At 42.1% G+C, this 21,055-nt stretch overlaps 2 protein-coding genes across 2 annotated transcripts in view; one reads left to right on the plus strand and one right to left on the minus strand.

Moving 5' to 3' along the window:
- Positions 1 to 21,055, minus strand: part of LOC137522240 (sialic acid-binding Ig-like lectin 12) — a 134,528-nt gene that overhangs the window by 39,667 nt on the left and 73,806 nt on the right. The gene's annotated exons all lie outside the window — the stretch shown is intronic.
- LOC137521804 (B-cell receptor CD22-like) overlaps positions 8,405 to 21,055 on the plus strand; it is a 28,286-nt gene continuing 15,635 nt past the window's right edge. Inside the window, exons 1-3 of the mRNA XM_068241543.1 lie at positions 8,405 to 8,614; positions 11,022 to 11,321; positions 14,527 to 14,799. Coding sequence (XP_068097644.1) covers positions 8,407 to 8,614; positions 11,022 to 11,321; positions 14,527 to 14,799 — 781 coding nt within the window. The 5' untranslated portion in view covers positions 8,405 to 8,406. The remainder of the gene's footprint in view (positions 8,615 to 11,021; positions 11,322 to 14,526; positions 14,800 to 21,055) is intronic.

The following is a 21,055-nucleotide window of genomic DNA, read 5'->3' on the forward strand; positions in this document are numbered from 1 at the left end:
ACACATAATGCCTGCAATGCAGGTAGCAGGAAAGCCTATAGATTTTCAGGTTACCATTCACACTACAGTTTGCATTCCTGTGTGCTGTGTTGTAACTTGGCCGGGAACCTCATCGCACACGACGTATTTATTGTCATGCATTTTTCTTTTAATAGAATGGAAGCTGACGATTTAGCACATTGCAATGCATGTATGAAATTGCGTTCATGCATACGTTGCCTAGTGTGAATAAGCCCTTTGTATCACTTTGAAAGTTTTGTAAAAACTATGTACTAGCTGTTCCTTTTACAGAGGAACAGGTCTTCTGGTGCCAAATTCTTTTGTCCCTTTTCAAGCCTTGGAACGGATGTACTGATCTATATACTGACAATATATGTACCCTTCTACTGGGATTGGTTTGTAAAACTTGAAATGTGTTTCTATCCTCTGAAGTAATATGTAGCGTATTTACAGATGCTAATATTATTATTATTTAACATTTACATAGCGCCAACATCTTCCGCAGATGCATATATCCTTGTTCCTCTCTCGGGGAGTTGTTCCAGCGCTGTCCACCGTTCAAATTTGCTGCTTCCAGAAGCCATCAGAAACACTCGTGTCCTTGAGTACTTCCAAAGATAGGCAGCTCCGTAATACGCCCAGGGTCAGACTGGGCCACAGTAGTACAGTTTTTTCCCTCGGTGGGCCCCGCCTCCAGGTCTCTGGTGGGCCCCCCACTCCTTGTCTGACAGAGCTCCAATTGCTGCCTGCAGCACAAAAATTATCTTCTCAGTGCTGTAATCACTCATGCTGAGAGCAGTGGCGTAGCTAAGGAGCTGTAGGCCTTGATGCAAATTTTAAAATGAGGTCCCCCAAGCACTCTATACATAACAATTGATACAGCGCACCAAAACCTGCCAATGGCAACTACAGTGTCAGAGGTGCAATAAAGGAATGGGAAATAGCTTGTTAATGATTACCACTGTTCAAAGTATCTATAGAAGTGATTATTATGAGCACAGGACCAATAGAGAGGTAATACTGTAGTTGAGGGAGGGCCCTTCGGGGCCCCTTTGGCCCAAGGGCCCCGATGCGGTCGCAACCTCTGCAACCTCTGCAGTCGCAACCTCTGCAAAGTAGGACATTACTTTATTTGGAAGGAGGGGACTCTATGCAAAGTTTTGCTGGGCGGCAGTGTCTCTGAATTACAATGCTGCTAAAATCATGTACATTTGGCCCTGTCCATAAAACATCATGACCACGCCCACCTTCCGATGCATGGTCACGCCCTTTTTTCACCGCAATCATTGGATGTGTGGGCCCCAGGTTGAAATTTCTTTGGTGGGCCCGCAGTGTCCCAGTCCGACCCTGAATACGCCAGCACACTTTTGTGCATGGGCAGTATGGAGCCACCTGTCTTTGGAAGCACTCGGAGACATAAGTGCTTCCGGACCTTTCAGGAATCCCCCCCTTAAAAACCCTGCGTTTGCCCCGGTGGTGAATGTGTCAGTGTCCTGCAGTGTATGCGGCGAATTGATGCAACAATGTTAAAAAAAGACAAAGTGTCTGGGTTTCTGTTCTTATCAGTGAAGATCATCTTGCATGTGAGTGTGCAGAGTAACATATGATGGTGTGATGTAATAATAGCAACAACAACTACTACTACTGCTGCTGCTGCTGCTACTACTACTCCCGGCCGCCCGCTCACATGCCCGCCTGGCTCCCTGGCCCCGTCCTCCTGTCTCTGTGAGGCTGGGTCCGTGCTGCGGTAACAGTAAAAAAGGGCGCAGGAGGCTAGTGGACAAATCGGGCGCCGCCATTCACTCCCATAATAAATATCGTTTACTGGGCGCCGAACGGGAAAAAAGGGCGCCTGAGAATAATAACGTTTTCCAAGGGCGCCCGAAGATTTTTCATGTTTTATAACTGCTTGTGATGATTTACGTTTCCTATTTCAATAAAACATTATTTTAAATGTTATCCCTTACTGTTTGTAAAACATTATTATTCACAAAATAAAGCGATCAGTACGTAACGTAAATTGTAATATATTTTATCCCTTACTGTTTCTAAAACATTATTCTACACACAATACAGTGATCACTAAGGAGGGTCTTAGGTTTAGGCACCACCAGGGGGGTCTTAGGTTTAGGCACCACCAGGGGGGTCTTAGGTTTAGGCACCACCAGGGGGGGGGTCTTAGGTTTAGGCACCACCAGGGGGGGTCTTAGGTTTAGGCACCAACAGGGGGGTCTTAGGTTTAGGCACCACCAGGGGGGTCTTAGGTTTAGGCACCACCAGGGGGGGTCTTAGGTTTAGGCACCACCAGGGGGGTCTTAGGTTTAGGCACCAATATGGGGGTCTAGGGGTTAGGGGTTACTTACTAATTTTTTTTTAAACGTTATTATACATTTCACTTTTTAAACGGAAGATTAACGTTTTCACAATTGCCGATTTCATGAACATTATTTAATGATTTATAACTTTATAAAAACGAATATTTAAACGAAATATAGTACATTATATTTTTAAACGTTATTCATGTTTATCGTTTAAAACCCCGCGCCCTTTTTTCCCAGCGCCCCTTTTTATTGTACGCCCGTGCTGCGCTCATGCGCGGTAGCAAAAAGCACGGACCCAGCTACACAGGCAGCACACGCAGGGACACAGGGGTTTTATTATAGAGGATGAGGAGGAGTTATTATGTGTACAGATCACTTTGTTAAAGCGGACCTGAGCTCAGAACTTCCTCTCTGCTCTAAAAAAATATGCAACAGCATAATAACTTTTAAAGAAAAACATTTCTTTGTTACAGCTGATACAAATCCTACAATAAACCGGCACTGTATCTTTCATGGAAGCAGACCTATTGTTATCATCCTGTGCTTTCAAGTGAGCCTCTGTGCCATGGCAGTCAGCTGACCTAGCTGTGGGATCATATTACAACCTGTGATTGGTCACAGATGTGGGGGGGATTAGACAGGCTAAACTCTCTAAATACATGCAGGGTGCATTTCTCTAGGTTTTCTTTCTGTCCTGTGCGAGAGTTCAGGTCCACTTAAAAAAAAATATTAAAGAATACTTAAAGGGAACCTTAACTAAGAGGGATATGGATGTTTCCTTTTAAACAATACCAGTTGCCTGGCAGACCTGCTGATCTCTTTGGCTGTAGTAGTGGCTGAATCACACACCTGAAACAAGCATGCAGCTAATCCAGTCTGACTTCAGTCAGAGCACCTGATCTGCATGCTTGTTCAGGGGCTGTGGCTAGAAGTATTAGAGACACAGGATCAGCAGGAGAGTCAGGCAACTGGTATTATTTTAAAAGGAAAAAAACACGTCCTTCTCAGTTTAGGTTCCCTTTAAAGTGAACCTCCGGACTAAAAATCTACTCAGCAGAACTAAAAAGGCTTGGTGTTTTTTTAACAGTTTCACAGCATCATAGCTTTGTTTTTCTTACCAAAGCATCATTTTTAGCTGCATTTTTAGCTAAGCTCCACCCATCAAAGAAAAAAGCCCGGGCTTTTTTTCCCTGATGCTGTGCAAAGCATGATGGGATTTCCTATGGTGTTATTCATGTTGCCTAGCAACTGGGAGGGGTGATCAGCACACAGGACAGTTGGAACTGAGTCTCATGCTCTCTGTCACCTCCTTTCAACCAAAAAGATGGCTGCCCTCATGAAATCACAAACATTTGCCTGTTCTTTTAAAACAGGGTGGGTAAGATATTATATTACCTATCTATTTTATTTAACATAACTAATGTAACGTAATGACAGTATGTTTGTTTAGGCTGAAGTTCCTCTTTAACATTGTGTTTCTTGTTTTCCTTCAGGTGCCTCATACTATCCATTTTTCTTCTTCTAAGATGTTCAAACTTTTCCTATTACTACAAGGTAAACTTCAGCATATTTATAACAATTGAAAATGCCTGCAATGGTACAGGACAGTCGTGCTGCAACGGTTGTGAACACTTTTACATTTTTTATAAGAAATTATATTCTAATCCTAGACAACTCCACCCTTTTGTAACTCACAAATGTCGGATCATTGGATATATAAATGACCATAGAGTTTTGGACCAATTCTCACTTTGTACTTTTAAGACAACGAATTGGTCAATTATATTTATAATAGAGTAGCCAAGCAGCTCAGGGTGACCCAAACCACTAGGAATGTATGAAATATCCTACAAGAGTTCATAAACTTTCAAGCACCACTCTAATGCTGGGAATACACGGGTTGATTTTGCCACTCGATTTCGCGTCCGATTGTTTTCCGCGCTCGATTATGTGGGCGATTTTCTTTTCTTCCATTCGTTTTTCTATCTTTTCCCATTGTTCCCTATGCAAAATCGAGCGCAGAATCGATCGGGCGGGAGTTCGGACATGTCGGAAATTATCAATCGAGCCATCTAAATGGCTCAAAATTGAGCCGTGTATGCCCAGCATAAGTCACGATTGGTATTGTTAATATTATCAGATGTATTTATATTGCACTACTATAATCTTTCATAGTGCTTTACATAGTCATGTTACTAACTCTCCTATAGATGAGCTCAATATTTTTGGCGTAGAGTTTGTTAACCTCCTTGGCGGTAACCCCGTGTGCGACACGGGGTAAGCCGCCGGAGGGTGCCGCTCAGGCCCTGCTGGGCCGATTTACATAATTTTTTTTTCAAACACGCAGCTAGCACTTTGCTAGCTGCGTGTTTGCTCTGATCGCCGCCGCCCGCCCCCGATGCGCCGCTACCCGCCGTGGAAACAGCCCCCCCCGCATACCCCTTGCGCAGCCTGGCCAATCGCCGCCAGGCTGCGCTATGGGGTGGATCGGGACTCCCTGTGACGTCACGACGTCCGTGACGTCGTGACGTCACTCCATTCGTCGCCATGCCGACGGGGGAAGCCCTCAAGGAAATCCCGTTCAGAACGGGATTTCCTTATGGGCAAGCGGCGCCGGCGGCGATCGGAGGGGACGGGCGGACGCCGCGGGGAGGGGAGAAGCATGTAGCTAGCGCTAGGCGAGCTACATGCTAAAAAAAAAAAGCGAAAAAAAAACTCCCGCGGCTGCCAGGGGGGTTAAGTGCCTTTTTGTACAGTTTCTGGGCTAGGTATAAATCCTGGCAAATCAGAGGGCCTCAATAAAGCACTCACTAAGTGCTACAGTTTTTTTCCAGACACCTACAGCTTTACCTGGAGGGCGCCCTCTACTGAGCACTTAGGAACCCATCTTACTACTGCCTATGATAACTTGTTTCAAGCCAGGGGCATAAATGTAAACCATGGGGCCCTCCAGCAAATCTTTCAGCCGGCCCCCCAGTGTTCACACCCTTTGCCTTGCCTACCCCTGGTGACCCTCACAGCCTGGGGGCCATCTCACAAGGGTCAAAAAACAAGTATGGAGATTGTAATCTTCACACCCAAAACCAGGAGTATATCTCATTTTGGCGCTGGGAAGTTTGGCGCAGGGCGAGTTGAAAAACGGCTCACCCTGCTGCCGCTAAACTCCCCGGCGGGGTTAAAAAGGAACTCCAGTGAAAATAATGTAATAAAAAAGTGCTTCATTTTTACAATAATTATGTATAAATGATTTAGTCAGTGTTTGCCCATTGGAAAAATCTTTTAAATCCCTGATTTACATTCTGACATTTACCACATGGTGACATATTTACTGCTGGCAGCTGATGCCACTGGAAGTAGCTGCTGCTTGCTTTTTTGGCAGTTGGAAACGGCTGTAAACAGTTATTTCCCACAATGCAATGAGGTTCAGACAGGAAACTGCCAGGACCATAGTCCTTACAGTTTAATGTGGGAGGGGTTTCACCACAATATCAGCCATACAGAGCACCCTGATGATCCGTTTCTGAAAAGGAATAGATTTCTTATGTAAAAGGGGGTACCAGCTACTGATTGGGATGAAGTCCAATTCTTGGTTACGATTTCTCTTTAAATACTATTCCCTATCAACCACAACCGCCAGAGCCCTGAATTACCGTTACGCGGGCATGCAGCATAGCCTTGCCGGCACCCAGCTGATCTGCTTCGAATAACCAGTACAGCCACAAAAACACTTAATCTGAAGGATGTGCCCCTTTATCAGAGGGAGCAGAAAAGTAGTTGGAGCCCTCTTCACAGCACTGCTGCTACCCGACAGTTACACCCCTGTTTTAAAGAGAAACTCCGACCAAGAATTTAACTTTATCCCAATCAGTAGCTGATACCCCCTTTTACATGACAAATCTATTGCATTTCACAAACAGACCAACAGGGGGCGCTGTATGACTGGTATTGTGGTGAAACCCCTCCCACAAAAAGCTCTGAGTACCACGGTACTCTGGGGGCAAACTGCCACAATGTAACAATGTTCACAGACAGGAAATGGCTGGTTACAGCTGTCTGTAACAGCCAGAACAGCTAGAAGCAGCTACATAACCTGCCCACAGTAACAATGTCACCATGTGATACATGTCAGAATGTAAATCGGGGAGAGGAAAGATTTTACAATGAGCAAACACTGACTAAATCATTTATACATAATTATTGTAAAATTGAAGCACTTTTTTTATTACATTATTTTCACTGGAGTTCCTCTTTAAGCTAATTATTACCTGTTAATGAGACAAATGACACGCTATATACCGTACTTGATCCGTATATAATCTTTCCTGGATAAATTAAAAAAACATGACTTACTCCCCAAAGTGCTTTACTACTTTCTCATGCTCCCAGTTAGGATGCCCCCTCGTTTTTTACGGATTCTCAAGAACAAGCTAAATACCTTCATTTGGGATAAATCCTTCCCTCGTCTGATCAAATGCCCACAAACTGGAGTTGGGCATTGGTGTTCCAAATTCGCTGCATTATTATGAAGCATCCCAGATTGGACACATTACTGATTTCCACAGAGGATCGGCACCGGCAATGCCAATATGGGTACTTTTTTAAATTCCTTCAGCTGCTCCCCAGTCAGTACAGACTTTTATCTGACTCAAAACCAGCATAGACCCCAAACTTTGGGAGTGAAATACAAGCATTGCTTAGTAGTACTGTAGGTGACTCAATTAAATATTCAAAGAACTTCTTATCCCCTTCTCTTCCTTTCCCGTTCTTTATAGATAATTCAATTTTTCCCCCAGCGTATGAGAGTCCAGCAACATTTGCATGGTGGTGGGCTCAGGGGCTGGAGCTAGTTGTAAAATTAACTACTGATTCAGGGATGGTCTCCTGGGAATACCTAGTGGAGAATCCAAGGCAGCCATCTTAATGACATCACCACCATAGGCATAGGTGAACTCAATACAGAAGCATAGAGACTATACCCTTCAGCGCTGGATGTTCTTCGAGAGAGGAGCTGGTGACTCTAGCCTTAGAGGATATTGGCACAGGATCATTTCTGAAGATATTGGCATTGGATCATTAATGAAAGGTAAGTATTTATGGTTAATTTAGAATAATAAAGGACTTCAGGACTTTCAGTGATTATGTTTTTAATTCTGTTTAAACTGTTTGAGGAAATGGATAAGGGGTACTAATGTATATTCTCATTTCATCAGCGTAATGGGTGGTCATCTAGGGGCCCCCTTGTTTCAGGGGACCCCAGATGCCACCGTGAACCCCCCATGGCCTACACCCACAGACATCGGGGTAGTTACTCTCACCTCCTCCTGGTCTGGGCAACCGGAGAAATCGGGATGTTCAGCCAATGCCATCCCTGCTTGAAAGATGCCTGCTCTATACAGCTACATAATACTGTACAGTTGATATCTTACCGTGTTATATGCTTGGCTAAATAAATAGCTGAATGTTAAATGCTTTTGCTACTAACTGTTTTTGCTTAAATAAAGTGTAAACTACAACCATTGCTCCCTTGTTTAAAGAGTACATCCAGTAAAAAATAATCCTTATAATCCCTTACACATGATGGGCAATTGACTTTAATCTTTAACCCCATGGCGTTTTTGCCTAAAGGCTTCCCAAAATGTCCAAAGCTCTGTGGCCATCCCGACCTGTGCTGACATGGCCTGCCCCCAGTTAGGGCTGCTTCTAAGCTGCAGACGGGCCACAGCAACACAGGTGGGGGTGACCACAGAGCTCCAGACTTCTTGGCAAGGCCTTGGGTTTGACATTTCACAGGGAACAGGTGAGTTATTCACCCGTTCACTCACCTCTCCTGGGTTAGGCAACTATCAGTAATAGTGTAACTATAATATATATTTCACTGGAAGTTTTCTTTAAAGCACAAGTGAGTTACACGTCTTTAACCCATCCCACCCCTGTGTTTTATTTGCCAGGCATACTGACACAGGCAGTAGGCGAGATCTTGCCTGTCGAAATGCCCCAGATGATCAGAACCTGGGTTGGTGGATGTGTAGTCATCCCATGTCAGTACACTCTGCCGTACGATGAGATGATAAAAAAGAAAGTGATAATGTGGTATCAACATGAAACAGAAACATACATTTTTCGCAGCAATCACACAAATAAAAGGGCAACCTTGGCTGGTGACCTACAGGTGGGCAACTGTTCCCTCTATATAAGGAACATTGAAAAAGGTGATTCCATGAACTATCGAGTCCGTCTAGAGGTTCAAGGTGTCAATTATGCATCTTCTTCAGCCGTGGACTTGCGTGTCTCAGGTAAGATTTAGTTTACTTAAATAGACCCTGAATTAGTCCCTTTCCCCAGAGCTGGAGAACACAGAACCATCCTTCTCTTGACGTCTCCACCTAAAAAACATATCCTGCATCCACCTTTTTTTCACACAAGACACTATCAAAATAAAATTTCTTGTGCATGGCCTGATTATTTCACGACTAGACTACTGCAACTCTCCAGATATCATCCTACACAATACCATCCTACTCGCCATCCTCCCAGGCTCATCCGATCATCCTTTGGCCGGCCTGGTCTCTTCTTCCAGTGGGCTCATGCTTTACTGCGCATGGCTGCTCCACACCACCCTCCTGTTGCCTCGAGCTTGATATAGTACCGTTCTCCATCCCCATTTCTCTTATCTCTACTGCCTCCTGGAAGTTCCTCCAATAGCAATTCTTACCTGTGCAGGTGCAAGTTTTGAAGCCCACCTATAGTGTTTTCTTTCCTCCAATGGAGGGGTCCTTTAACTACTCTTGCTATTAAAATAGTATTTCCTCCATATGTAGCTAATATCTGATTTTAAGACACTTTTTTTGTCATAAAGAAAAAAGCGACTTAAAATCATCTTACAGTCATCTGTTTTCCACAGTTAAAGCAAACCTGAGCTGATAATTACAAAGGAGAACCTGGAATCAACTTCCAAAAACAAAAAGAAAAAACAGAGACACTGAGGGTCCTCTATAATACAGAGATTTTTTTCTTTTTTTTTCAGCTTTGTACAAACTTTTAATGGAGGAAAAAAAGAGAGGTTCCTCTGCCACTTTTTATTAATAATAACCTTGCTTGCTATGTTACTTCAATAACCAGGCCTACTTTTGGTTACAGCATTGGGCAGTTTCCACTCAGTTTGTGTTGGGTCTTGTGGAACCCAGGCGATGCCCTAAAGAGCTCCTTGGCTGACAAGGTTGTGATCAAAGGTGCTTTCCATTTACCCCTCCCGTGTATGCCCACTTATGCCCACAAGTGCCCTTTTGGTATCATTAGGATTAAATGATAAGTGGGTCAACTGGACCTCCCCCAGCGGTGAGATTTGGCATGGTGGATTCAGTGTCCACACTATCGGCAGATACTTTAAAGCAAAACCGAGCCAAATCTTGGGTTCAAAATCAATATTTGCCCTGCATTGAGGAAAACCTCAGAATCCTTTTGAGGCTTCCCTTGGTGATCCGTAGTTCCCCAAATGCTGAGTGTTGACCCCCTCCTTGTCGTGGCCATGCGGCTCCTCTTCCGCAATCATAGGCGTGCATTATATGCTTGAGCCTGCCTGTGCATGTGCAACACAGATCCGTGGGCTCCATGTTACTGCGCATGCACAGACAGGCTCAGTCGGCTATTGCACGGCCATGAATGCGGAAGAGGAGCCGCACGGCGATGATTAGTGACAATGCAATGCATGCAATCTTTGGGGGGAGGGTGGCGTGCTTAGCAACAGGGGACAGCAGACCACCGAGGGAAGCCTCAATAGGATCCTGAGGCTGTCCTCTGATGTATCTGATGTTGTGTACCCACGCTTCGCCTTAGGAACACTTTAAATCTATGCTGTTGTCACGTTCAACAGCCCTTCCAGCATGCCTCATTGATCCTTTTCGGCCAATTTTGTGTCAGAAATCAATTGAAACAATTGATTGGGTGGCCATATTACAGGATCGATATCTTCCAGATTTACTCATTATGATCAAATTAGACATATATTGATGCTGGAAACAAAGGACTGTATGGACACGCCAAGAAGAGGGGGAGAATTGGGGCTAGGAAAAAGTCAGTAGGTTAGATTAGCATTAAGGTGCCCATACACTCGTCAGATTAGCAGCAGATAGATCATCAGATGGAATTTTTATCTATCTGATGTGTAAAAGGAACATTTTTTACTAGAATAGAATTCCAATAGATTTCAGTTTGAAATCTGTTGAAAAACGATCTGATGGCACTTTTTTGCCATCAGATTTCCATTAGGGCCAATGCAAAATGATAAGCAATCTCAACAGATTGACCTAGATTTTCCACCCTGCCAGTTCGATGGAAATCCATCGAAATCGATCGAAATTGGCCATCTTTCGGTCGATTGGCCAACCCATTTGCAATCGATCGGTCGGCCAGAAAATCGGCTGAGTGTATGGGCCCCTTTAGGATAGGTTGTGAAATCAGGATCACGATATGTGAAGTGAAACAATACATTTTCAGCTAGTTGAGTTACAATATTATCCTTTCCCCAGGTTAACCAGAGATAGATGACAATCTGATACATGAAAAGATTTTGTTAACCTGTTGATGTCAAAGAAGACAATATTTATTAGCCAAATATTTACAGATATCAAATGTGGCTTGTTTACCGGTTTATGAAAGAATGAGATCAATAAAACACCTTTAAAATATTTTTCTTATTTGTAGATGAACCAACTGCTCCAGACCTTCAGGTCAGTAGTGCGAAGATCGTGGAGGGGGAGGTTGTGACAGTGACCTGCAGCATAAACCACACATGCAACATGAGACCCCCATCTTTAACCTGGAACCGGGAAGTGGGGGAGGTTCAGAGTGATGTTGTGGATTTAAACAACGGAATATGGCAATTTTTATCCAGCCAAAAACTTAAGGCATCTTCCCAGCACAATGGAATCACCTTTAACTGCCACCAGAGTATGAACCCTACAGTGAGACTCACCAGCAAAGACTATAAGATCAACGTCTTATGTAAATACCTTTTTTATGTAACAATTTGGGCAGACATAGTCATCTAGAAGGAGCCACTTCCCAGTCAGTTTCATCATGTAGCTGGTTGGATGGTGTATTGGTTAAGGGCACCGCCTTTTGTATAGATGACCAAAATACGAAACTTGTCTCTTCCTATTCAGTAAATCAATAGCACCTTTTCAGTAAGTAGTCCATGGGCAAGAGCTGTGCCCTTAGTAACTGCAGCTCTCAAGGACTTTGAGTCTGATGGGAGAAAACAAATGTTAGAATTATTATTTTGTACAGCCCCTCATTAACCCTAATGCTGGGTTTACACCATACAATTTTCTGTTAGATTCTTCTGTTAGATTTTTCTGGTAGATTTTCTGGTAGAATGCATAATTAGATTATTTTCTGTAGAGAATGGTCATTATCTCTGGTGCATTGTCTTCTGTTTATCTCCTGCTGAGTAGAACAATGCCTAATTGCTCGGCAGATAGATGGTAAGATAGATACATTTCCAACATGTTGAACTTTATCTATCTGGCAGGTAAATCTAACAGAAAATTGTATGGTGTAAACCCAGCATCATAGTGGAGAAAACACAAATCAATAAAGTAGCTGGAGTATGTGTAGACAAAGCGTAATCTGACCAGTATGGCCAGACTCTGGAAGGGAAAAGAGGAAGGGGATGCACAGCATGAATCATTTTGAAACTGTTACACTGGGTACCAGATATTAGCAAAACTAAGATTTTTCAATGCTTGTTTGAGGGCTGGTTCGCACTAGGGGCGTTTGAGATTTTTTTAAGCGCTGGCTATTTTCAAAATTGCCCTGAAAGCGCTTGTGCAATGATTATGTATGACAAAGTACACATCTGAGCGGTTTGTTTCTGATTCGCTCAGCAAAGCGGTGCATGGGCTATTTTTGAGGCAATTCCGCCTCAATGGAAGGTATAGGAAAAACGCAAAACGCTCACAAAATCACTTTGTGCAGCGATTGCGTGAGTGTTTGTAAGAATAAATACATCGTATTTATTATTTTCCAGGTCAAAGAGTTCACTTCCTGACTTGCATCAGGGAGTGAATTAAAAAAACGCTCGGGAAAAGTGCTTAGAAAAGCGCTTTTAACAAACCCGCATCGCCCATTCAAGCGCCGCGAGAGGAAAAAAAATGCCTCTAAAAAAGCCCAATGCGGACAGACACGTGAGCGGAACGCAATGGGAACAAGGCCTTAGGGCTGGTTCCCACTTGTGCAGATGGGCACGGTAAGCATCTATTTTGCATCTGCTTGCAGCCATCTGCTCGGACTGCTCCGTTGCCCCTGTCTGCTTCAATTGACACTTACATTTCTTTTCTGTTCTGCTGCTAATGACTGCTCCACCTGGTCCCACCTACACAGCCTGGTGGCACAGGGCTTTCCATTGGAGACAATAGACCAATTCTCCCTAGCAACAGGGAGAATTTTTATTGGTCCACCATGAACCAATAAGAGTTCTCCTGTTGTTGAGGATTCCCATTGGTCTTTTACAGACCTATGGGGACCCCCAATCTGTGTCCTGGGACCCAGTGGAGGAGTCGGCAGCATAGGAACCAGGGAGACATGTGAGCATTTGCATGATGGCAATGGTTCGCATTCATTACGTACATTTTTTTTCTGGCCATTCCAGAAAATGCAGCAAACAAGTTCAAACTTTTTGTTCCATTTATCGCAAAGCAGCAAGCAGATCTGTGTTTTGTTTTGTTTTTTTTAACATGTAAAAACAGTTTCTATTGTTAATATTAGGACCCGCTTCCTGTGCTGACAGAGCTTGAAAAACTGTCCCAAACAGGTACTTTTTTTTAATAAGTGGGAACCAGCCCTACAGTTTCTCTGGATCTTGCAATCCATGCCTGCCTTCATCAGAACATATCTAGGGATGTGCACTAGGGATGCCCATTTGGATTCCAAGGAATTAATATTTCGGAATTCATTAATCGGAAATTGGAATTCCAAGGAAATCCGATTTATTGCAACTAGGTCATTTTAGCCCAATCACAGAACTCAGAAGCATTGGGCCAGTCAGAGAATGCAGCATTTTTCAGCAAAAATTGGATTACTGCAGTCATTTTAGACCAATTATAAGACTGATTTTCTATTTCTCTAATTTCCGTTTTTCCCAATTTCCGGTTTTTTTTTTTTTTTTTTATTTCTTATGTAAGACATGACTAATAAACTACATGGAAAACAGAAAATCGAAAATCGGAATTTCAGCGGAATCGGAAATGGGCATTTGCGACCATCCCTCATGAGCACACGGATTTTGTGGATTTACAAATTCCAACTTTCACATCAGAATTTAGAGCAATTTAGGCATGTAAATTCTGAGCATTATGCAAAATAACATTCTATGCTCAAACTTATTTTTTTCTTTTGCATAAATGGCAAAAAAAGTGTTTTTTAAGCATTCTCAAGCGACACAAATGATAAACTTCTATGTAAGAAAACGACATAAAATTGTAACCTATTGTGAAAACATATTTTTGTAAATTCTCACTCACCATAACTAATCTTACAGTTCATGTAAAAATATATGCACTATAAATTATAAGTTCAAACTCTGAATCTGCAAAATTTATTTAGAATTCTGTGCAACATTTTGAAATTTCATCAGATGCAGAATTTTGCAATTTTGATGATCCCTAAGTCATATCCTAACCCTCACTTTACCTTCCAGCCTTTGCCTAGCACCAAACCTAAGCTGATCCTAATACCCTAGATACCACCACCAGTGAAAGCACACCTGAAGTGAGAGGGCTATGGAGGCCGACATATTTATTTTCTTTTAAACAATACAAATTGACTGCCAAGCCTTGCTGAATGTCTGCCTCTCTTAGCAATAGACCCTGACCAAGCATGTCGATTAGTAGCTTTGACTGAAGTCTGATTGGATTAGCCACATGCTTGTCTCAAGTGTGTGATTCAGACACTACTGATGCAATATCAACAGGAGTGCCAGTCAACTGGTATTGTTTAAAAGGTGTCATTCAGGTGTTCTTTATCCCTGACTCTCCTAAATTTCAAAAATTCTTATTACTTATGTAGAGGGGTGAAGGTCACTTTCTTTATCTTGCTCCAAAATACTCTGGCCAGGTACATAAGATTGTAAATGTTATCTTTGCAAGCTGCTTGCAAATAAAAACAAATACTGAACCTAATATCTGTTTTTATTTTCTCTATAAACTAGATCCACCCAAAAACATTTCAGTGATTATCAGGGGTGGTGAAGTAAGAGAAGGACAAAACATCTCCTTATACTGCAGAAGTGGCCGCAGCAACCCACCAGTGTTCCTGTACTCCTGGCATTGGGTGACTGATGAAGGCCTGATCACCCCTTTGATGGAAAACCGGAGTACAATTCTCATATCAAATATAAAGCCAAGCATGAGATCTTTTTACTGCACAGCTCAGAACAAGGTGGGGAGTCTGACCTCTCCAGTGCTGAATGTCGATGTGGTGTGTAAGTCGTTTTATTACTGGTATAAGTGACTGAAAAAATAATTACAATGACAAAAAGTGATGTTAGTACTATTTGAGAGGTTATCCTAAAGTTTTGACCACTACAGGCCCACTCTTAGTATTAAACTGTCCTGTTTGCCCCTGTTAACAGCAAACGGATTTTTTAAATGGTCGCTCGACGCTACCGCCACCATGCACACATATGTGCACTCCCACCACGCATACCTGCCGAGACTGACACATCATAGGACTCAAAGCGCATAAGCATGGCTCAGACCATCGTGGTACAGAGGAAGAATTTTATAAGTCCGGAAATGCCAAGCTAAACAGGTGGCTTTTCAGTCTGAATTTGAATAGCTCCTGGGATGGTGCTCTCTTTATTGGGTGTAGCAGGGAGTTCCAAAGAGTAGGGGCAGCATGACAGAAGGCTCTATCTCCAGATTTTTTGAGGTACACTCTGGGAGTGACCAAGTTTATAGAACTTGCTGATCTGAGGTTGTGAGAGGTGTGGTGCAGCTTCAGCAAGTCCTTCATGTATCCAGGGCCCAGATTGTGCAGGGATTTGAATGTCAGCAGTCCAATCTTGAAGAGTATTCTCCATTCTACTGGTAGCCAGTGCAGTGAGCGAAGGATCGGTGTAATGTGACAGTGGCGAGGCTGGTTTGTTAGCAATCTGGCAGCAGCATTCTGCACTAATTGCAGGCAACGCAGGTCCTTTTTGGGGAGGCCAGCATAAAGGGCATTGCAGTAATCCAGCCGTGATGTGATGAAGGCGTGAACTAGGATTGGAAGATCCTCTGGGGGAATCAGATGTTTAATCTTTGCAATGTTCTGCAGATGAAAGTAGGAAGATTTAACTACAAATGAAATTTGGTTTCTGAAACTTAAATCCCCATCGATTAGTACGCCAAGGCTGCGCACAAGGTTGGAGCTGTTTATGTCTGAAATCCCAATCCTGATTGGTGTTGCTTTAGGATAGAGCTGTTTTGATGGCGAGCACTGGCTTTGGACAAAGAGGACCTCAGTTTTGTCAGCATTCAGTTTCAACCAGTTATCATTCATCCATGCCTGTAGCTCAGCTAAGCAAGAGTTTATTTTTGGAGTAGGGTCTGTTCCACCAGGTTTGAAGGACAGGTATAGCTGTGTGTCATCGGCGTAGCAGTGGTACGTCAGGCCATGTCGTTGGATAAGTGTACCGAGTGGCAACATGTAGATTGCAAACAGCAGAGGGGATAGGATTGATCCTTGTGGCACTCCGAATTGTAGAGGTGCAGGTTTGGACATTATAGGTCCTAGAGATACTCTCTGTGTTCTGTCAGTCAGGAATGATCTGAACCACTGGAGGACTGATCCACTGATGCCACAGTACTCCTGCAGTCTGTTAAGCAGGATTTCATGGTCAACTGTATCAAAAGCCGCTGAGAGATCCAACAGCATTAGGATGGAACATTCCCCTCTGTCCCTTGCCATGAGCAGATCGTTGCAGACTTGTATGAGGGCTGTTTCACAGCTGTGGTGTTTCTTAAAGCCAGATTGTAGAGGGTCCAGGATGTTGTTTACTGACAGCCTGGTTTCAAGTAGCAGATAGACAGCCTTTTCAATAACTTTACCTAAGAAGGGGAGGTTGGAGACAGGTCTGTAGCTGCTCATTGCATCTGGATCCATGGAAGGTTTTTTAAGAAGGGGCTTGATGATTCCTTCTTTTAAAGAGGTAGGAAACCTCCCTGCTTGCAGAGAGAAATTTACTATTTTGTGAAATGCTGGACCAAGCAGGTCAGGGCATTTCAGCATATGTTTAGTTGGTCCAGGGTCCAGGTCGCAGGTTGTCTGGCAGAGGCGGCGGAGGATGTCTGAGATCTCTTCCTCACTAATACTTTTGAAGTCAGTCCAGGGTGTTAGGTTGTTTTTGCAGCTATTTCCAGGAGTTGCATGAGTCTTGGGTGCTGTGGACTGAATGAGAGACCGAATAGAGGATACTTTGTCAGCAAAGTAGCACGCAAATTTCTCACATAGCTCCTTTGAGGGAGTTATAGTAGGCTTTAGGCAGGATGGGTTACATAGTCTATCAACTGTGCGGAATAGTTGGGCTGGTCTGTTGGCGGCCTTTGCGATCTCCTGTGATAGGTAGGAGGATTTTTTCTGGGTGATTGCATTTTGGTAGATTTCCAGGTGAAAGACAAGGGTGTGTTTATCTTTTGAATTCTGAGATTTTTGCGACTTCCTTTCTAGTCTGCACACTTCTTTCTTTAGGTCCTTTAGTGAGCTGTCAAACCACTGTGCATGGTGAAGTGGTGTAGACCGTTTAATGCGAACTGGAGCAAGGGCGTCATAGGCAGATGACACTGCATGGTTGTTCATCAGGACCATGGAGTCTGGGTCTGCGCAATGATTGGTTAATGCGTCGAAGTTGAGGATATTCTGAACGTGCTGGGGTGAGACATCTTTCAGAGAACGGTATTTTATAAGTTCTTTCCCTCTGTGTTTTATCGCTGGTGGTGTCAGAGAGAAGTGGATGGTGTGGTGGTCTGACCATACCACTGGGTTTATATCCATGTGTGATATTAAAAGTCCGGAATGAAATATAAGATCCAGGGTGTGCCCTTTCTTGCCCCCCCATAGCTACCAAAATAAAACAATTGTAGAAAAAAAGTGGCAGCATTTAAAAACATAAAGAAGTAGTTACTTTAGGGACTCATCTTTTCTTTTTTTTTATTATGTATGTCATGAGGGCATATTACTGTTATTTTGGCAAATAAGTGCTTGTTATCATTGATTGGGTACAAAAACACACAAAACAGAAAAAAAACACCTTTATTTTAAAAATAATATATTTTTACCATACATTATACTAGGGACATAATTGAAACATCACTAAATCTAGTCAGAACTAGAAGGAATCAAGAGAACAGCTGATGGCGAGGTAAGCATGTAATAATTATTTGCAGGTTCATTTTAAATAATTTTACTCCTTTCAGGTTCCCTCTAATTGAATACAGCAGAATGCATGGTGAGAGCTGGTTATCATTGTAATCACTGGAGGTGTATGAAAAACATCCTCTGAAAGTCTTCATAAATGCATTTAATGATGCAAAGTGTTTCCATTTTCCGAAATCACATATAAAACATATTATAATTAAAGGAAAATGGTAAAGAAAAATTATGTTGGAGGGATACTTCTCTTTAGCACATACTGGTGTTCTCCTTTACAAAAAAACATGCCTTTCATAGAAATAGCAGTAGAGTACTGTACCATGTTATCAGTAAAATCAAGACATTTAAATGCAACATCAAAAGGAATACGTAGATTTTTTAAATACATGTCAGATGCATTAAATGAAACAGAACATCTACATGGGGTGAGAGGTCATTAGCTGAGAGAAGACTCCTTGTTTACACACAGGGCAGCCATTCTGACGACAGTATCGGTGGATCAGTCAAAACCAGCCTTATCAGCCTGCCGACAGACTGTACACACGGGGATACTGTCGTCAGAACGGTCGCCCTGTGGGTGGGTCTGATGACCCATCGTTTGAAGACATCAGGCTTGTGTACGTGCTTTCAGACTGTCACAGAGGCATCATAAATTCAGAGTTCATAAATTTTAACTACAAGCAGAGTGGATGAAATATTTGTCTAGGCTGAGATGCAATATTGGTCTGGTCTAGGCTGAGAAAGAGTTATGGAATTAGATATCCTCAACCTCATACAAATATAAAAAGTTTTTGTCCTTATTTAAAACTTTGTCCACAGCTGTAAACCAATTTATGAATGTTGTCTCTGCTATGAATCTATCTTTTGATGATTTGAAGCCACCCTTCAGGGCAGTGACACAAAGATTGTTCATGCTGTGTCTGTTGAAGTGAAAGTGTGTAGCAACTGGGAGATCAGATTCGGTATTGTGAATAGTGTGCCTGGTATTAAGCCTGGTATCAAAAGAAAGATTAATAGCAGAGACAAAATTTATAAATTGGTTAAAAGCTGTGGTGTGAACAAAGGTTTAAATAAGGACAAAAACATTTTATATTGGTATGAGGTCGATAATATCTAATGCCATAATTCTTTCTCAGCCTAGAACAATATTGCATCCACTCTGCTTGTAGCTAAAACTTGTGAACTCGGAATTTAAGATGCCTCTGTGACATTTTGGGTCCCAATTGTGTGAGGATTGAGTAAACAAGGGGTCTTATCTATTAGACATCAAGGTACGTACATACGTCCAACTTTTTCGACCAACTTGTCGTCCGACTTGTTGTTTGAAAAACAAGTTGCACATGTGTACGTGTTGTCGAGTGACTGATAACAGCAGGTTTGCCCAATCTGCTTAGTGGATCCATTGGATCAACTATTGTTTAAACGACTGTGAGGTCCGTTCGTGTGTACAAAAGACTTCTAGTCGTTTGTCCAACTAATATACATTTAAACATACAGTCGTTTGATCAGTCATTTAATCTGGTCTATTGTTCTATCGAGTCCATTGTCCATTAAGTTGGTTATACAATATGTAAATTAGGTAAATTAGCATATCAGCCGCTTTGTTGTTTGGTTCGCCTTGTGTTGTTTGCCTTGTGTTGGGCATACGCAACGTCATCAATTCAGACGGCAGATTTAATTTTTTTATAATGAATCCAATACAAACATCTGTATTGGATCCAATATGAAGCAATATAAACAATTCTAAGTGTAAAAAAAACAAAAACAAACAAAAAAAAAACTATGGGCAGCACTACTGCCCATAGCAGAAAAAAATAACCATTTCACTACTGAGGTTTTTTTCCCCTTCTGTACCAGAGCAATTTTCACCTTTCAGCACTTCTTCCATTCATTCGCCTATAACTATTACTACTTATAACAATGAAACAATCTATATCTTGTTTTTACTAAGAATTATTTTATTCTAAATGCATTTTAACAGGAAAAATAAGAAAAAAAATCATTATTTCTTAATTTTCGGCCATTATAATTTTAAAATAATACATGCTACCATAATGAAAACCCACACTTTTTATTTGCCCATTTGTCGCGGCTATAGCAAAGTTTAAAGTATTTGCCAAGTACAATATATGGCGCCAATGTTTAATTTGGAAATAAAGGTGCATTTTTTTTAGTTTTGCATCCATCACTATTTACAAGCCCATATTTTCACAAATATCTGTAATATACCCTCTTGACATACACATTAAAAAAAATTCAGTCCCTAAAGTAACAATGTATGTTTTTAGCTGTTTTTAGCTTTTTTTTTAATGCATATAATTTATTTTGATAACTATGGGAGAGTGTGGGAAGTAAGGGTTATTTGAAATGGTTTGTGTATGTATGTGAATGTGTAATCACGCAATACTTTCCTGTGTGTACTATTAGTAAGTGAACAGGAAGTAATATCTGGACGTGTTACTTCCTTAGTTACAATGATCGCAGCATCTCATTGATGTTGGCGATCATTGACATGGGGACTTAGATCAATGAATAGGAAGAGGGTGATCGCCCCTCTACTAGGTGGCGACAAGTACTTGCATGGGAAGGGGGGGGGGGTGAAATCTAAAGGAGGGGGAATTTTGTACCCTTGCTTGTGGGCAGCTTGCAAGACCGCAACTTGCAAGTGGTCACAAAAATGCTTACAATTTAAAGGAATGTTGGAAAAAAAATTGTACTGCTTCTGATACAAAAATTGCAGGAAATTGCAATGCCGGGGAGGTTGAGGTTAAGGCATCTTCACCACTTCAGGTTCCGGGGTTTTTACCCCTTAAGGTTCCTAACAATTTTGGCATATCAGCTGTGTCACTATTGATACAGCAATAGCTTTTTATTACCTATGCCATCAAACTGATACATGCATTGTTTTATTTCGTGACAAATTAGGCTTTCTTCCAGTAATATTTTTTTCTAAGTATTTTTTAATTTCACAGGTACTTAATCAAAGAAAATTAGGTGTAAATGGACAAATTACGCATTTTTTAATTTCCCCCCTTCCTAATTTTTACATGACAAGTACCATAATTGGAAAACACCTCAGTACACATTATTTGGCTTGTCTCGGTTAAAATGATACCATACATGCCATATTTCATCACTAGTTGGGCATGTAGTGCACCATTATCATCAGCCTGTGCGTCTGTAGCGATTGCATGCGATCGCTAGGGGGCACAGTTTGGGGACCCCAGTACTGTATAAATGCATTGCCAGGCGACAACATTTTGATGCATCTAAATAGCGTTGAGTCCTGGAACTGTCACCCTAATGATCGCATCTGATTGCTATGG

Source organism: Hyperolius riggenbachi, chromosome 6, assembly GCF_040937935.1.
Source record: "Hyperolius riggenbachi isolate aHypRig1 chromosome 6, aHypRig1.pri, whole genome shotgun sequence".
Lineage (NCBI taxonomy): Eukaryota > Metazoa > Chordata > Amphibia > Anura > Hyperoliidae > Hyperolius > Hyperolius riggenbachi.